This window comes from Lepidochelys kempii, chromosome 9 (assembly GCF_965140285.1).
Source record: "Lepidochelys kempii isolate rLepKem1 chromosome 9, rLepKem1.hap1, whole genome shotgun sequence".
In the NCBI taxonomy this organism is placed as follows: Eukaryota; Metazoa; Chordata; order Testudines; family Cheloniidae; genus Lepidochelys; species Lepidochelys kempii.
The window spans coordinates 50,343,200-50,357,415 of NC_136388.1; the positions used below are offsets into that span (position 1 = coordinate 50,343,200).

Below are 14,216 nucleotides of genomic sequence, written 5' to 3' on the forward strand. Positions count from 1 at the left end.
TCCCATCCCTAGTTGCAATAAAACATGAATCAGTGCAGTCACCGATTGTACTGCTAAGGTGAGTGAAGTCCCTTGGCTATATTATTCCATTACCAGCAGCACGCTATTATCACCCAGAAGTGCACATGCGGTTACCTTCTATTGCTCAAACAACATTTTACAGCAACACACATAGAAACAATGCCAATGGGATTCTGGAGGCATTGTTGTAACTACCTAGGAGCACAAAGTGTGAGTCACCAGAGCGGAGGGTGCAAATTACTTGGTTCCTTGTCTCCCCGATGCTATTGTTCATACTTTTATAGGTAAGGTCTAAACCAGGTTTTTGGGCAGAAAAGTGGCAGATAGTTTAAGCTGGGTGCCAATACCTTGGCAGATGCAAAGAATCAGTGGACTGACTAGGTTAGCTGGTAATTACAAGTAAGCAGGGGAAGCTGGTGGAATGGGGTAGCTGGTCCAATAACGAAGTGGTTTGCTAAACCAGGTTTCTACAAGGCTTTATTCAAGGACCTTAATGTCCCCAGGATATAGGGAAAGGACGCAGGATTTACATAAACCTCAACTCAAAAAGAAAACACCAAGCTTGGGCAACTAGCCTGCCTTGGAGCAGCTGACTGACTAGCTCTGCCTCTCCCGAGATTATCCCCCACCATGATACTATGGATTCCTGTGGTCCCTCTGAGGACCCGCTTTGAGTGTCATGAATGACAAATAGTAATGAGCTGCAGCAATCAGGAGAGGGAGGGATCTAGAAGCATGCTGAAAGGGTCAATGTTCCATCCAGTTTTAATTAATGTTCATCTATCCCCTGAAGTGGGAAGACCAGAGAGGCAGAGAAATAACTAGAAATATTGGCAAGAAAAACATAAAATAATAAAGTGCAACACGTGGGAAATAATGAGGCCAGCATCCATGTGCAGAAAGTAAGAGCAAGTTCAGTAGTAAATGCTGGCAGTGATAGTGGGCAGCAAATTAGACAGAAGTTCCCAACTGTATGGAGTTGCATAAAAGGCCAGTGATGGGCTCCATTCACAGAGCAGGGAGGTGAAGGACCTTCTCAGGCAGCTCTGTTGCCCCTTCATCTGGCATGCTGCAGTCCTGGAGACCTCAGGGTCAGACAGATACTGACAAATTCGATGGAGTTCAGAGAAGCGCAACAAAGTCCTTAGGGTGCTGGAGGGACTGATTTATGTGGAAAGATTCGAGAAGTGAATCCAAAGTAGATCGCATGGCTAAGTGATAGCTGACGGGAGAGGGGTTAATAGGCCGTGGAAGGGTAAAAATACCAGTAGTGGAGAAGAAATGAACTTGAGGGGGGTCTAACCAGGAATGATTCATCCAGTGAAGGGTTCTTCCCCACTGTACACTTGCCAGTGTCTAACTTCCATGGGGAAGTAGTAGAAATCCCATCGCCTGAGCATTTTAAAAGTGGGCTGAATTGAGTACTAGGGAGCGTTCTGTAGAACACAATCCTGTATTTGCTCAGGAGCAGACTAGACAACTCACTAGGTCTCCATCTCTAAAGCCCAGCCCATATGTCCCTGTCGTCTCTGGGCCACAAGCGTCAAAGGGCAATTCTATTTTGAAACAGCCAGAGTAGTTGGACCACATGGGGGCCACTGAGAGGAGTGGGAGGAGCAAGTCTGCCAGGATATCTCTGAAGATGCTATGGGAGTGAGCAAAACCACTAAGCTTTACCCTGAAGGTCCCAGCATGGGTGGGAGGAAGGGGTTTGATGTGGGTCCCAGGACAGCTCCCTCAAGAATGGCAGGAAAGGTGTGTGACAAGCAGCACTTTGTTTACTAAATTACAAACCAGATGGTGGAGGAAATGTTTATCTTGGGTCAACTGCCCCTCTCCCACAGCTGATCTGTGCTTTGAAGACATTTTAAATGTAATTAGTCAATACACTACTTTCCCCAGAATGCATTACACCTACGCGATCCTCTCTGTGTAAGAGGGATAGACTCACTGTGAAAGACACATCATAGGAGAGGAACAGCCAAAGGCGCCCTAGGCAGGAAGCAGTTAGAACTCACTGAGGTCCACCCACCACACATCATTTGTACAATGGCTTGTTTTCTCCTAAGTGCCTGTCCGCCACTCTTTAATAGGCTCACAAGCGTAGCTCCTAGTGATGCCTTTTGTTGCTCTGTTCCATATGGTAATTACCTTCAGAGACAAGAAGTTCCCTCTGTGCTGGCTCCTTGTCTAAAGTCAGTTTGTGTTCTTTGGCTCTGGATCCTGTTGCGTTCTTGAATAGTTCTGCCACTTTCATTGCCTCTCCTAGCTGAGGACAACCCACTGCCTGTTCTTAATCACCTTGCTTCAAATGATTCTAATCAAACATCCCTGAGCTCTTTACAGTTACAACATCTGCTAAAGGCTCTGTTCTATTGGCTCTCATCCGAGCCTTTCAAAAAGCATCGTCTACAAAACCCAGCCATCCCAGGAGACATGTTACAAAGGACAGACTCTTCCCAGACCTAGTCCATTAGGAGAGTCCATTTTCACAGCATTGTTCATGGCTAAAGAGTGGGGGTTGGAGAGTCTGAGGGGGAACGGAGACAGGTTTCATTAGGGGGAGCACAGACATATAGGGAGAAAACAGGGGTGGGAGTGTTTCATTTGCAAAGAGTGAAGCTGAATGCAGATATGTTGAATCAACAGGACTTTAATAAACCCTGTGTACGGTTTTCTCTGTCCATGTGACTGAGCTGCTTCCAACATAACTCCCGCATTCCCTGTTCTGTCATCAATGCCCAGAACTGTAGATAGTGCCAGCTGCAGGGAATGGTAAGCCTTAGGGAGAGGAAGGCATGCATACAGACTGGCTATTGTTTTTAAGATCTGTTTTCTCTTAAATGCTTTGGTTCTAAATAAATGATCTCTTGCTTTCAGGAGAACGTGTGGTCACTGGATACCCCTGTCATTGCCCCGGAGGGAACAGACCTCCAGTTGCTCGACATACATCAGGCCTGCAGATGTAATTGCAGTTGATGCATGGATGACTGCAGCCCAGAGCCTGGTGTGAGAATGGGACAGCCACATAACTCCATCCTCAGGTAGGTGACGGCTCAAGGCCTGAGACATTGGACACGATGCGCTTGAAAAGACCAGGGTGGGGGCCGGGGGCGGGGGGAGGGCAGAGGTGCAATGAGCTCAGTAGCTATGACACACTTATCAGCCTTTCTGGCCTGTTGGAAGGGGATGAATATGTAACATGCTGATGTTATAAACCTCCTTACCTGCTCTGGGTTATATTTTGAGAGAACTCCATCCCCTTGGAACTCTTCCAAGACATCCTTCAGCTTCTTAGTGGAATCTAGGAGGACAGAACCATATATGAAGCACTGTGATGCTGATGAAGAAACAGACTTCCCCCGCTTGCCATAAAAACCATTAACAGCACATCAAGTTCTGATGTCACAAGTTTTCCCAGTGATATTAAGCCACCCATTTAGAAATAGGACAGCTAGAGGCCTAGCATGCTAGGAACAGTACCATGTACTTACCCACTTATTTCCCCTCCTCTAGAGCAGGCACCTGGTGCTCCAGCCAGTGGTGAGCTGGAGCCAGTTTGCACCGGTTCGCTAGAACTGGTTGTTAAATTTAGAAGCCCTTTTAGAACCGGTTGTTCCACAAGGGACAACCGGTTCTAAAAGGGCTTCTAAATTTAACCGGCCAAAAGTGGCGCCTTAGGCACAGAACACACACCGGCAGCTCCCCGCCCTGCCCCACCCCACCCCCAGCTCACCTCACCTCCGCTCCACCTCCTCCCCTGAACGTGCTGCCCCGCTCTGCTTTTCCGCCCCCTGCAGGCTTCCCGTGAATCAGCTGTTTGCGCGGGAAGCCGGGGCAGGCTGAGAAGCAGACGGCGGCTTCACATTCAGGCCCAGGGAGGTGGAGGTGAGCTGGGGGGGGGGGGTGAGGAGAGCCGCCTGCGCCGCAGCAGGTAACCCCGGGGTGGGGAGGGCACAGGGGAACCGCTCCCCGCCCCAGCTCACCTCCGCCACCCTCGGCCTGAGTGTGAAGCCGCAGCCGCCTCCTTCTCAGCCCTTCCAGGCTTCCCGCCGAACAGCTGATTCGCGGGAAGCCGGGGGGGGAGGGGCAGAGAGGCAGAGCGGGGCAGTGCGTTCAGGGGAGGAGGCGGAGCAGAGGTGAGGAGAGCTAGGGCCAGGCGCAGGGTGGGGAGCTGCCGGTGGGGGCTCTGCACCCACCAAATTTTCCCCATGGGTGCTCTAGCCCCGGAGCACCCAGGGACTTGGCGCCTAAGGTGCCACTTTTGATGTGATCAGTGGGGGGAGCGGCTGCTCCCCCTGCTCCCCCCCAGCTATGCTCCCCCGCCCCTAGGAGCCAGAGGGACCTGCCGGATGCTTCCTGGGAGCTGCCCTAGGTAAGCACAGCCAGGACTCCCTACCTTGCCCCCCTACCTTGCCTCCCTACCTTGCCCTCTGGCTCTTAGGGGTTGGGTGGCACCCACTACGGTGGCCCACGAGACCCTCCTGCCCAGTTCTGGGGGCAGTCAGGGGACAGGGAAGGGGGCTGGATGGGGCAGCGGTCCGGGGGGGGCGCGTCAAGGAACACGGGGAGTTGGATGGAGCAGGAGTCCCGGGGGTGGGGGTGAGCAACGACCCCCTCATGGGATGAGGAGGGAACCAGTTGTTAAGATTTTGGCAGCTCATCACTTGCTCCAGCCCCCATTACAACTGGGGTTATTCCTCTTCTTCCATACTCCTAGTTACTTATTTTGAACCTCCTGCTCTAGCTTCATAATGTGCAGCCAGCAGGGGGAGCTGTACTCCCAGACACTGGGCCCAAGCTGGGAAGACAAACTATCCATTCTAGCTGGTGAATATTACAAGAGGGTAGCCGTCTGCAGCCAAGCAGCCAGGAGAAAAATGCCCATGGCAACTGCCCCCTGCTAGAGATTAACACGAGCAGCAGAGGACAGTACAAAGTGAAATGACTCCAAGTGAAGAGGGCATGAAGGGTGAGTGGGATTCCCCAGCCCAGACAAGAGGGGCTTCTGTGGGGAGGCTGGGCAGATGCACAGGTCAGACAATGAGGTTTCAGAGACATGGGGGAGGGGCACATGCAGGCAGGCCAGGCCAAGTGATGGTGGAAGCAGATGAGGTGGAGGGCTCACAGGACAGGTACGGAGAGGAGTCTGGGGGCACAAGCAAGGTGAGGTCTGGGTGTGACACCAAGGTCTAGCAAAAGAGCTGTCTGTTAAAAGATGAGACAGACATTGCAACTGAATGGGAGGAGAGAGCCAGGAAAGTAACAAGGAGTCACACAGGCATCAGATAAAAGTAGACTCATGGGTAAAACTACAGAGGATCAAGATCTTCATAGCAACGTGGGAAGCTTAAAAGCAAAAGGAGGTGAAGTAGGTCGCCTGGCTGTGGAAGCGGTGCAGTCAGTGAACCGTGGCGGAGTGGCAAATCAATGGGATAGTTTACAGCTGGCTAGGAACCACCCAGGCAGGGGAGACCAGCTGTGAGCTGGGGGGAGCACTAGGCCAAAGATGCCATGTTTTGCAATCCAAGGGCTCTCAAGGACATCGTGCTAAATAAACGTTCTGTCATGCAAATGGGGCTCCAACCTTCCCTACCTCTGGGGATGGGGAGGGTACATGCATTTGTGTATGGCTCAAACACCTGCTGAGTGCCAGAGAAAACCCTAGCGAGAGAACTCCTGGCCACCATAGAGCTCAACTGTCTGTCTAAGGAAAATTATTTGTACCAGTTGGGAGTTTAAGGGAGCCCTTTTCACTCCCCGAGAGGAGACAGGAAATTGGAGCTTTAGATTATCACAGCATTAACTGCACTTGCAAGGGGACCCAGTAATCTGAGGAGTAGGCATTTTCCTGGGCAACTTCAAGCTGGCCATATCTGCTTAAAAAGCAGTTAGATTAACAGACCAGAAATCAAAATGTACTTCTTTGCCACTACCAGCTTCTAGTGATGTTTCTTCTGCAATAAAACATGATAAACAGGCCGACCAGAGTCAAAGTTGGATTATTTCAGATAAAAGTAAAATGTAGCACAATGTACTCTAGATTAAAACAAACAGTCAAATTAAGGCCATGTACGATTTAAATAGGAAGTACTTGAAATGAGAACTTGAGTAAACATTGTGTGATTTGTGTAGTTCTCTGAATTCGCTGGTACAGAGAATTTGTCTGTCAAGGTCTCATCCTTTTTAGCCTCAGATTGCAACCCATTTTTCTCTTAATATATTGGAAGGATATTGCACATTCATAAGGCCTTTAGTACTCAAAACACTTCCTTTGCTGCTGTGGAATGTTGGACAAAGACAGAATGAGGTCTAGGAATGGAGAGACTATGCGTAGTTTTGGTAAGATATCAATTTCCCCTGGTATTACTACCATAACGCTAACATAGATAAGGTTAGTAATTTTCTCCATCAAACTCATCTCTGAGTTTCCATTTCTTGCCAAATGTCAATTAATAAAATGAAGATGTTGCATATCTTTTTTTTTGGACTTAGCATTATCATAGTTATTTTATTGTCTGTGCTTAAATAAAACAGAACCCACTTTCTGAAGCTGCAGAACTTGATTCAGAAAGAGGATACTCCACATACATCATTGCTTCCCAAACATCAGCTGTATTTTACAAAGTTTTGTTTGTTTGTTTCTCCTTAATGTCTTTCTTGGTCTTTATTTCTTTAACTGAAGTTACGAATTTCATTTTTGATAAGTGTTCACTAAAGAATGTTTTGGTCTTTCTGACCTGTCTCTAGAGTGTTCCCTTTTGTAGACTTTCCTGTAAATATATTTTACCTCTTTAGAGAAGATTTTTCTAGACCCTTGCAATTTGTCCTCTGGAAAAGGGCTTATGTTAAAGCTATTGCAAAGACCTAATAGAAATGAACTTTAAAACCAGATACAGTGCAGCTCTCCATATGTAGGGAAAGCCAATTTGCTTTTCTCAGCAGCTTTTACATATTGAACAATTTTTAACAGTTTTATTGAACAATTAGCTACTCTGCGCAGGGTGGTGGGTAATCTGGCTATCTCACGGTAAGCCAGTCCTTAAAGGGACTCTGGGTCCAGTTCCCCTGTTTCTGGCTTTCCTCTGAATTGCGGGACTGAGGCATCTCCAGATGAATGCAGGTTGTTCTAGAAGGATCTTCCTTTCTCTTGGCCTGAGAATGGGGCCAAGGCACTGAGGGGACAGCCAAGAGGATGGATGAGTACAGAGAGGAGCTATCCACCCCTGGGACAAGGGCAGTGCCTGCACTGAGCAGCCAAGGAATCAAAGAGGACAGTTTGAGCTTGGAGAGGCCCAGAACGACAACCGCTGAGGGCCATGACAGAGGGTGATGGGAGAAGGGCGTGGGTATATGGACACTCTCTTAGAGCTGGAAGGGGAAGGATGATGACTGAGGTGGAGGCCCAAGTCACCTCAGAGCCCCTCAGCAGCCTAGGAGCCTCTGGAGGAGCACTGGTGGGAGAACCAAAGGTGCACAGCACTGCATGCCGGGAGAGGGTACAGTACCCATGTTACACCAGCCACAGATCCAGAACCATTGTCAGTCTTTGGCTTGCCATAACCATATCTCACTCAGCCCCCTCCAATGCATTATAACAGCTTTCCCCTTCTCTGGCCAGATTCTCAGCTTGGCTAAGTCTAGGCCAGATTGTCCCCTTCTGTGTGTAGAAGGCCATCTGACAAGGATTTCCTCCTGCAGATTCTCGCTCAGCGATGCCAGTGCTCGGCAAGGCCTTGACAGCAGTCACAAGCAGCCAGACCTGATGCAACAGTGTGGGGGATAACAGGGGATGGGTTCAATGTGGGGGGGACGGGACAGCGATTTGGTCCAAACAATGGGTAAGACAACTTTAGTTTAGTGCGAAGGGATCAAGATCTGAGCTTCTCCAGTGACTCTGGAGCAGCTGAAGTAAACTATCACCTCCGGATGCTGCCTAAACCGAAGGCAGGAGGGATTTCTGCCAGGCAGCCCTAAAGCAGTGGCTAGCCTCCAACTAGTGATGCAAAGCAGGTCCTGCTAAAGGGCCAGAACATTGCCATTGTAGCTGTTTCTCCTCTTAATCCCCCAAGGGATGGAAAATCGCTGAGCCCGTGGGCAGCCCCTGCAAAGGGAGCAGAGCTGCTTTCAGACCAGGATCTTTTCATGAGCACTGCGGCTATAAATACTCAAGAAGAGTTCCTTCCTAGAACGCTTTAATGGGCGCCAGTTTACTTTTAATTCTCCTTGCTCTGGTCTCAGGGCCCCAGGAGGCATGGTGGGCTCAGATGACCTGGATTAGTTGCACAGGATCAAAATAGAGCGGAATACCACAGGAAAACACTGCCATTGCCTGAAAGCCGGAAGAGACTTGAAGGGTCTAAGCCAGCCACTGTAGAAATAAGCCCACAAAATCATCTTTGTTTCTGGAGACAGCGTCCCCTAATCAGTGACACGGCTGCTGAAAAATGATGTTAGGCTAATCTCTGAAAGATTAAATCATGGTAATAAGGTCACTGGGAGAAAAACAGACCTGACCAACCCCCCTGCCAGTTCTGCCAACATTACAGGACAGACTTGTGATAAACAGGACAGCTCCTGGGACAGGGGCGACCCGGTACAGAAATAATGGACAACTGCCGAGTTATGCTGAGTAGGGCTGGCTGGAGAACAAGAATTCTCTTTTCTGAAAGACTTCAAGGTGTTGACATTTGTTTGCCTTCTGCAGGGGGATGAAAAGGAGCCTTTTTGATTTTTTTTGTGAGGAACAAGAGAGAGAGATACACCTTTCCCCAACCCAGCCCAGCCAAAAGCCGCACACAGATGAGATGTGAAAGACCCACATTCAAATCCCTGCTTTGCCTACTTCCATGGGGACACTCACATCCAAAGCAAGTGCCCTCACCACTGGCCTGTCGTGGGTTCAGTCTCCCTGGAGGTCATCCTGCACTGGGGAAACCTCCCCAACAAACATTTTGTCAAAACCAATACATGGCCCCAGACATTTCAATTTCAACAAACCATCATTTTCCAACAAAAGAAATTCAGCTGAAAAATTCCCAGCCAGCTGTAGTGCTGAGTCAGCGTGTTTGCTCCTCAGCTACCGCATTACTGTACCCGAGTTCACCACAGCACTAACATAAAAGACACCGATGAAGGGAGCTGCAGCTCACGAAAGCTCACGCTCAAATAAATGAGTTGGTCTCTAAGGTGCCACAAGCCCTCCTTTTCTTTTCGCGAATACAGACTAACACGGCTGCTATTCTGAAACCTGTCATAAAAGACACCGCAATGGGTTCAGTGATAAACAGAGTACCTACACCATGTTCCTACACGCAATGTGTGCGTAGAGCCTCTGAGAACACAGACGACTGGTAGCATCTGCAGGATCTATAAAGTTCCCTATAAGACCTCTGTGTGTCATTATTGCTCAGTGCTTTAGTTTGCCTATTTCCCAGGCAGCGAGGAGATGGCCTGGTGCTGCACAATGGAATGGGCTCTAGGTACAGTTACTAGGAAATGGAGAATACAGCCATATTTGTCTTGTACAGAAAGTTCTGGCAATGCCTCAGGCTGTTGTCAAGGCCACTCATTCCCCCCTCACACGCTCCACAGCCAGCGACGCATGACAGCAGAGCTGGGAGAGAATTCCAGTACTCACAATCAGAATATTGCTGGAGCTGCGCAAATTCTGTCGGGCTGAGGGAGATCCACACGCCATCACTCATCTTTCAGGGGAGCCCTTGGGAAGCCCAGGCCACACTTTCACAGTGAAGAGGGAATGAAGATCCACACCAGGGTTCTTCCTTTGGAACTAGGAGCTGCCCAGGTTCATTGCCATCGATCAGTGCCTGCTATGTCCCGGGGTGCCAGGTACATATCTCAGATCACCAGCAGGATGAGTGCAGAGGCCTCGTGTTTCAGACCCATCGCTAGGACCGTTGTGTGGAGGGATTCCATGAGTAGGTGCTTCAGACACCCCAACTGGAGAAAGCTACTTCAGGCTCTTCACTCCTAGAATAGGAAGAAATGCAGGCAAAAGAATCACTTACACTGACTATCTGCCTGCTTCTCGGTAGATTCAAAGCCTTAATCAAAGCTTAAGCAGGTTGTTTGGAGTCATGGATGAGTAGAAACAATTATTACTCTGAAACAGGCTCACTTTCAGCCTTTCTCAAAGGGTGACACTGCAGATGTAGAAGCAACCAGGGACAATGAACTCGAAATAGCGGACTCCGATAGTGACTAGCTATTTGACTAACAAACTAGTGAGGCAAAACTACTGGCTGGGATGTTCAGTGGCTAGAGAAAGGTGCTGACTCAGGTTTCTAAGTGGGTGGAACCACAATCACATTAAATGGGGCCTCAAGTAAGACACCTGGTCTTCAGCCCTAGTCACCATAATGCTTAGTAGAAAGGGGCAAACGCTTGCTTGGATCTAAGCAAGTAAGTCTAACGTTTTGTGAAAACCCCCATGTAAATGCTGGGAAAACATGAATAAAGCACACAGCCCCTCCCAAAGAGCTGCCTCCAGCCCCAGCCCTCCCCTGATACCCCACCCATGCCCCGCCCCTTCTCTGAGACCCCGACCCTGCCTGGATAACGGGAGAGAGTCAACTCGAGCACCCCTGAAGACCATAGCTGTGGCAGCATGGCATGGGGCAGAGGTGATGCCTCAGGTAGGCCAGTCCCAGGCCAGTTAGGACTTTACAGGTCACAACAAACATCTTAAACTCTACCCGGAGATCAGTGGACAGCCAGTGTCAACCCCTGAGTGCTGGGGTCATGTGTTCCCATGAGATGCCCAGCTCTGTAGGTGAGCCACCTCGTTCTCCACCAGCGTCAGTCTCTGAATGGTTTTAAGGGGTAGCCCCATGTACAGCACATTGCAACAGTCTAATCCTGAGGTGACAAAGATCTGGTCAGCAGTGGCCAGACTCATGTCCAAAAGGAAAGGCCACCACCTCCTAGCCGGACACAGCTGGTACGAAGCTGACTGGGCTCTGGCTGTAATATGATCATCACATAGCAGCGGGGGGTTTAGAATCACCCCTAAATTCCAAACCCTAGTGACTAATGGTGGACGCACTCCCTCAGATTTATATTACTTCTGCCATCTGCCACCAACTGCCAGAACCTGGGAGTGGACAACAGGGCTGGATCGCTCATTAATTGCACTGTTCTGTTCATTCCCTTTGAAGCACCTGGCATTGGTCACTTAAGAAGACAGGATACTGGGCTGGATGGACCATTGGTCTGACCCAGTATGTCCGTTCTTATGTTATCACCCCCAGCTGCTTCCCTCATCCACCATCCCCTCCTTCTTGTCTGGCTTGACCCTCAGCCAGTCTCATGCATGCCCCAGTCTAACTAGACACCAGCCGAGGTGCTGAGCTTCATAGTTCAACTTGCTCCATCAGCACCATAGCTGCCACAGAGAAGCTGCAAAATGGGCACTGGGATGGGAAGCAATTGAGACTCTATGAGAAGCAGCATGAACCATTGTTTTAATTCTGATTTCTCCTCCAAGGCAGTTGAACCTCTCTATCCGTGGGACGATTTCAGAGATGTAATCCAAGGCGAATGAACAGCAAGGCATGGCACTGTTTCATTTATAACAGAGGTGGCTGGTTACTGCTGTTAAAAAGATCAGAAAAATATTCTGGACAGAGCAGATGTGCCATGAAAATTCCTGGTACCATGGCCTCTTCAGATGGAGCTTCCAAATGTCAGACATGAAGATTAGATAGACTATGGTTGAGGCTGGAAGTTGGACAGGAGAAGCTGAGTTAACATCTGGCTCTTGCGCTGAATCTCTCTAGATCTTGAGCCATATACAGTGGCTGCCCTAAAAATTCTTCCACTTGGAAAGATTCTGCCTGTGTGAGGGATTCCATTTTACTAAAGAAATGAGAAATATCAGTAGAATCTGTAGTCTCTCATCAATACTTTAAAGTGCTCTCACTTTGTGTATTTACCACTTACATTTCCCAGAGAAAATTCAATTTGATATAAGCAGAAAGAACTGCACTATTCATTAGCGAAGGGAGAAGACAGGCGGGCTGAAAGCCAGAAGATTTAAACAAGTGGAAACTCTCACATCATTCCTTCATCTATGAGAATTGGTCCTAACCCTCTGACAGATCCTGTGACTAATTGCTCGGTTTTTTAAAATCTAAATCAGTGGTTTTCAATCAGGGGTCTGCAGATTATGTCTAAGATTTCCAAAGGGGTCCGCACCTCCATTTGAAAATTTTTAGGGGGTCCGCAAATGCAAAAAGGTGGAAAACTACTGATCTACATTAAAAATTGATGAGGAGGGAACATGGATGAATAACTCCTAAATGTAGCTCCCCAAAAAGCTCAGTCATTGAGGAAATGTCAGAGCCCTTGTGGGAAGCCTCCTGGAAATGACAGCTACCCAACAATCAATCTGCAGCTTTCCAAATCTGTAAGCTCCTTTACTAAGTGAATTGCTTACAATGACATTTGGGAAAGGTCGGCTTTTCAAGGAGGTACACGCAGAACATATGAGAGCCACGTGGGCTTGATTTTAGGCTCCTCTGCCTGCTACATGTTGATTGTCAATTTCAACATGACTCTTATTTTACTAGATGTTCTACATAGAGACCCAGTGGGGTTTGTGAAAGGCCAGCTGGCTTCAGGTAACATCAGACAGGTGCTCTCATCCATCAGGTCTAGATGTTAGACAATCGCTCTTTCAATAGATGAAAAAGGCATTTGATTCAGGAGACCAAGCTTACTTTGAGGAAAATGAACACCTGAGGGCAAGCTACAAGCTCTGAATTCCCCTGTCTGTACTGGAGCTGCAGGTGCCAGCGACACTGAGCATACTGGTATTAATAACACCCCTCTCTTTTTGTCAGTAGCTCTCCCAGCACTTTACCAAGGAGGTCAGGAGCATTACCCCCATCTTACTGATGGTGAAACTAAGGCACTGAGCGGTGAAGTGCCCAAGATCACCCCGCAGCAGAGCCAGGAACAGAATCTAGGCCTCTGAAGTCCCAGGCCTGTGCCCTTTCCACTAGGCCACACGGCCTCCCAAATCTATCCAGCATGTGTCGAGGAGTGCTGGGGGGAATGTGCCAGACTGGTCACTTCCACAGCGTGTGTAATGCACTTACGCACATCTATCACAGGCTCACCAAGCTCAGCTCTCCAAATTCTTTCTTACAGATGCTGGACAAGACCTGGAGCGCACCATCCATGACCTCTTCCCCACTCTTCTTAATCTGGGTTTGGAATCTTTGGTTATGCCTTTCAAAACCGGTCAGGTTTAGTGTAAATTTAATAGCCCAAATCCCAGCAGTTCTCTGGCACATCCCTAGAGCTCGCTGACTCTACGGTGCCAGGGAGCAATTGGGGACAGAAAGAGGCCTTGCTTTTAGGGCCAAAATAATCAAAAGTGACTGGTGATTTTGGATACATAAGAACATAAGAACAGCCATACTGGGTCAGATCAAAGGTCTATCTAGCCCAGTATCCTGTCTTTTGACAGTGGCCAATGCCAGGTGCCCCAGCGGGAATGAACAGAACAGGTAATCATCAAGTGATCCATTCCCTGTTGCTCATTCCCAGCTTCTGGAAAACAGAGGCTAGGGACACCATCCCTGCCCATCCTGGCTAATAGCCATTGATGGACCTATCCTCCATGAACTTATCTAGTTCTTTTTTGAACCCTGTTATAGTCTTGGCCTTCACAACATCCTCTGGCAAAGAGTTCCACAGGTTGATTGTGTGTTGTGTGAAAAAATACTTCCTTTTGTTTGTTTTAAACCTGATACCTATTAATTTCATGTGGTGACCCCTATTTCTTGTGCTATGAGGAGGAGAAAATAACACTTCCTTATTCACTTTCTCCACACCAGTCATGATTTTATAGACTTCTATCATATCCCCCCTTAGTCATCTCTTTTCCAAGCTGAAAAGTCCCAGTCTTATTAATCTCTCCTCAGACAACAGCCATTCCATACCCCTAAGCATTTCTGTTGCCCTTTTTTCTGAACTGTTTCCAATTCCAATATATCTGTTTTGAGAAAGGGCAACCACATCTGCATGCAGTGTTCAAGATGTGGGTGTACCATGGATTTATATTGAGGCAATATGATATTTTGTGTCGTATTATCTATCCCTTTCTTAATGATGCCTACTTCATACACCTTAAAGGGGCCTAATTTGCAGAAGGTTCTGAGCAC

General features: G+C 48.4%; 1 protein-coding gene across 2 annotated transcripts in view; it reads right to left on the minus strand.

Annotated features, from left to right (window-relative positions):
• Positions 1–14,216, minus strand: part of DGKG (diacylglycerol kinase gamma) — a 141,922-nt gene that overhangs the window by 110,639 nt on the left and 17,067 nt on the right. The window contains exons 2-3 of one of the 2 annotated variants that reach the window (XM_073360312.2): positions 9,662–10,014; positions 3,249–3,325 (exon numbers count right to left, since the gene is read on the minus strand). In XM_073360312.2, coding sequence (XP_073216413.1) covers positions 3,249–3,325; positions 9,662–9,728 — 144 coding nt within the window. In that variant the 5' untranslated portion in view covers positions 9,729–10,014. The remainder of the gene's footprint in view (positions 1–3,248; positions 3,326–9,661; positions 10,015–14,216) is intronic. The other variant, XM_073360314.2, reaches the window with a different exon arrangement.